This window comes from Piliocolobus tephrosceles, chromosome 8, assembly GCF_002776525.5.
Source record: "Piliocolobus tephrosceles isolate RC106 chromosome 8, ASM277652v3, whole genome shotgun sequence".
Taxonomy (NCBI): Eukaryota; Metazoa; Chordata; class Mammalia; order Primates; family Cercopithecidae; genus Piliocolobus; species Piliocolobus tephrosceles.
The window spans coordinates 542,673-544,299 of NC_045441.1; the positions used below are offsets into that span (position 1 = coordinate 542,673).

The 1,627-nt window shown below is 69.9% G+C and overlaps 1 protein-coding gene across 1 annotated transcript in view; it reads left to right on the forward strand.

Moving 5' to 3' along the window:
- The first annotated feature begins 419 nt into the window (after positions 1 to 419).
- Positions 420 to 1,627, forward strand: part of SDK1 (sidekick cell adhesion molecule 1) — a 985,027-nt gene continuing 983,819 nt past the window's right edge. Inside the window, exons 1-2 of the mRNA XM_026449463.2 lie at positions 420 to 1,212; positions 1,301 to 1,625. Coding sequence (XP_026305248.2) covers positions 420 to 1,212; positions 1,301 to 1,625 — 1,118 coding nt within the window. The remainder of the gene's footprint in view (positions 1,213 to 1,300; positions 1,626 to 1,627) is intronic.

Sequence of the window (1,627 nt, forward strand, 5' to 3'; positions counted from 1 at the left end):
AGGCCTCCTTCTGAAACCACCTCCTGTTCGGCGGCTGTACTTGGACCTCCGTTTCCCTATGTTTCGTTCACGTGGTTATTGTTAAGTCTTAGCGGACGTGTACGGAGGCTAATACTGAGCCACCAAACCATAGGCGCTCTGCGAGCAGCAGCTGGCTCCTATCCCAGACCCCGGCCCTGTGGCCTGCTCTCCACTCGCCCAGGGTCTTTCTTGGCTGGGACGATAAACCTACTAACGGTATCAAGTCTGCATCAGGTGCTTCCTGGGGAACCAGCCCCGTGCTGGGCGCACACCCAGCCCCTCTGCCTTCATCTCTTACGTGATGTCATGCAATCATCATCACACGCCCCCAAGGCTCCTCCTGGGCCAAGTCCAGTGGCAGCTGAGTGCGTGTCACCTCCAGCTCTCCTCCCACAAAAATGCTGGCCTTCCAGCCTCCAGTGTGCTTAGTGCACCCCATAAACTCTGCTAATACTTACCACATGCTGAGCGTTGGCGCCCGTCCCCACCCCCAGCCCCAGAGGCTCCCGGGTCCCGCACCGGGAGATCCTCCCACTGACCGACCCTGCCCTGAGACTCGCCCACTCCACGGTGGAAACAAGCAATGTGTCCCTCCCTCCCCCGCCCTCCTCCAGCCCCGGCCAAAAGTGACCTTGGTTGGACGCTTCTACAACGCCATGTCCACTCCTGTGAACTGGAGGCGAGTTTGCACCCAGTGGTGCCTTTGGTTGCTGAAAATTAAAAACCCGATTGCGCGTGTTTGCAATTACGGTAACTTGGCGCGTCACCCCCCCAACACAGCTCGCAGGTGGGAGCCGGGCGCTTCCCGGAGCGCGGCCCCCTCCGCCCTCTGCCCGAGGCTCCCGCACGATCTGCTCGTCCTGCTGCACCTGAGCCCTCCCCACCCGGGCGCCCGCACCGCCGCGGGGCCAGGCGAGGAGGCACCACCCCTGCCCGCCCGCCCGCGCACGCCCGGCCCGCGAGCCCGCCCGCGGAGCGCGTGCCGAGACGGCGCCGCCTGCAGTCCCCGCTACGAGTCCCTAGGGGGCGCAGCCGGCGCGAGAAGCCGCCCGAGCCGGGCGCCGGAGCAGGCAAGAAATTGCAGGCGGGCGGGCGCCGCGACTTTGAAAACAAGCGAAGGCCTGGGGGGCGGGCCCCGGGAGCGGGCGCCGCCTCCCTCGGCCAATCAACGGCGGGCGGCGGGCGCGGGCGGCGCGTGCGGCCGGGCTGTGAATGGGGAGCGGCGGCCGCGGCGGCTGAGGGCGAGCGCGACGCGCGGGCGGGCGCACTTTCTCCTCAGCGCCGGGCGGGGGCGGCGGTGGCGGCGGCTTCTCAGCGCCCGGAGGACTCTTCGGAGCGAACGCGGCGGGGCCCGGCACCCCGGCCGCGGCGGGCTCGGGACTGCGTGAGCGCCGGATGCGAATTTCCCCCGCTGACAACTTCTTCTCTCCCGCCTCGCCCCCGGCCCGCGCCGCGCCCCTCACGCGGGCACCCGGGACGCCGCCCCTCAGCGCCGGGCGGCCGCTCACCTCGGGCCGGGGTGCGCCGCGCCGCCCGCTCGGAGCCGTCCAGCCCGTCCTGCCCGCCCGTCCGTCCGGCGCGGCGCTCGGGGTGGCGGCTGCTCGGC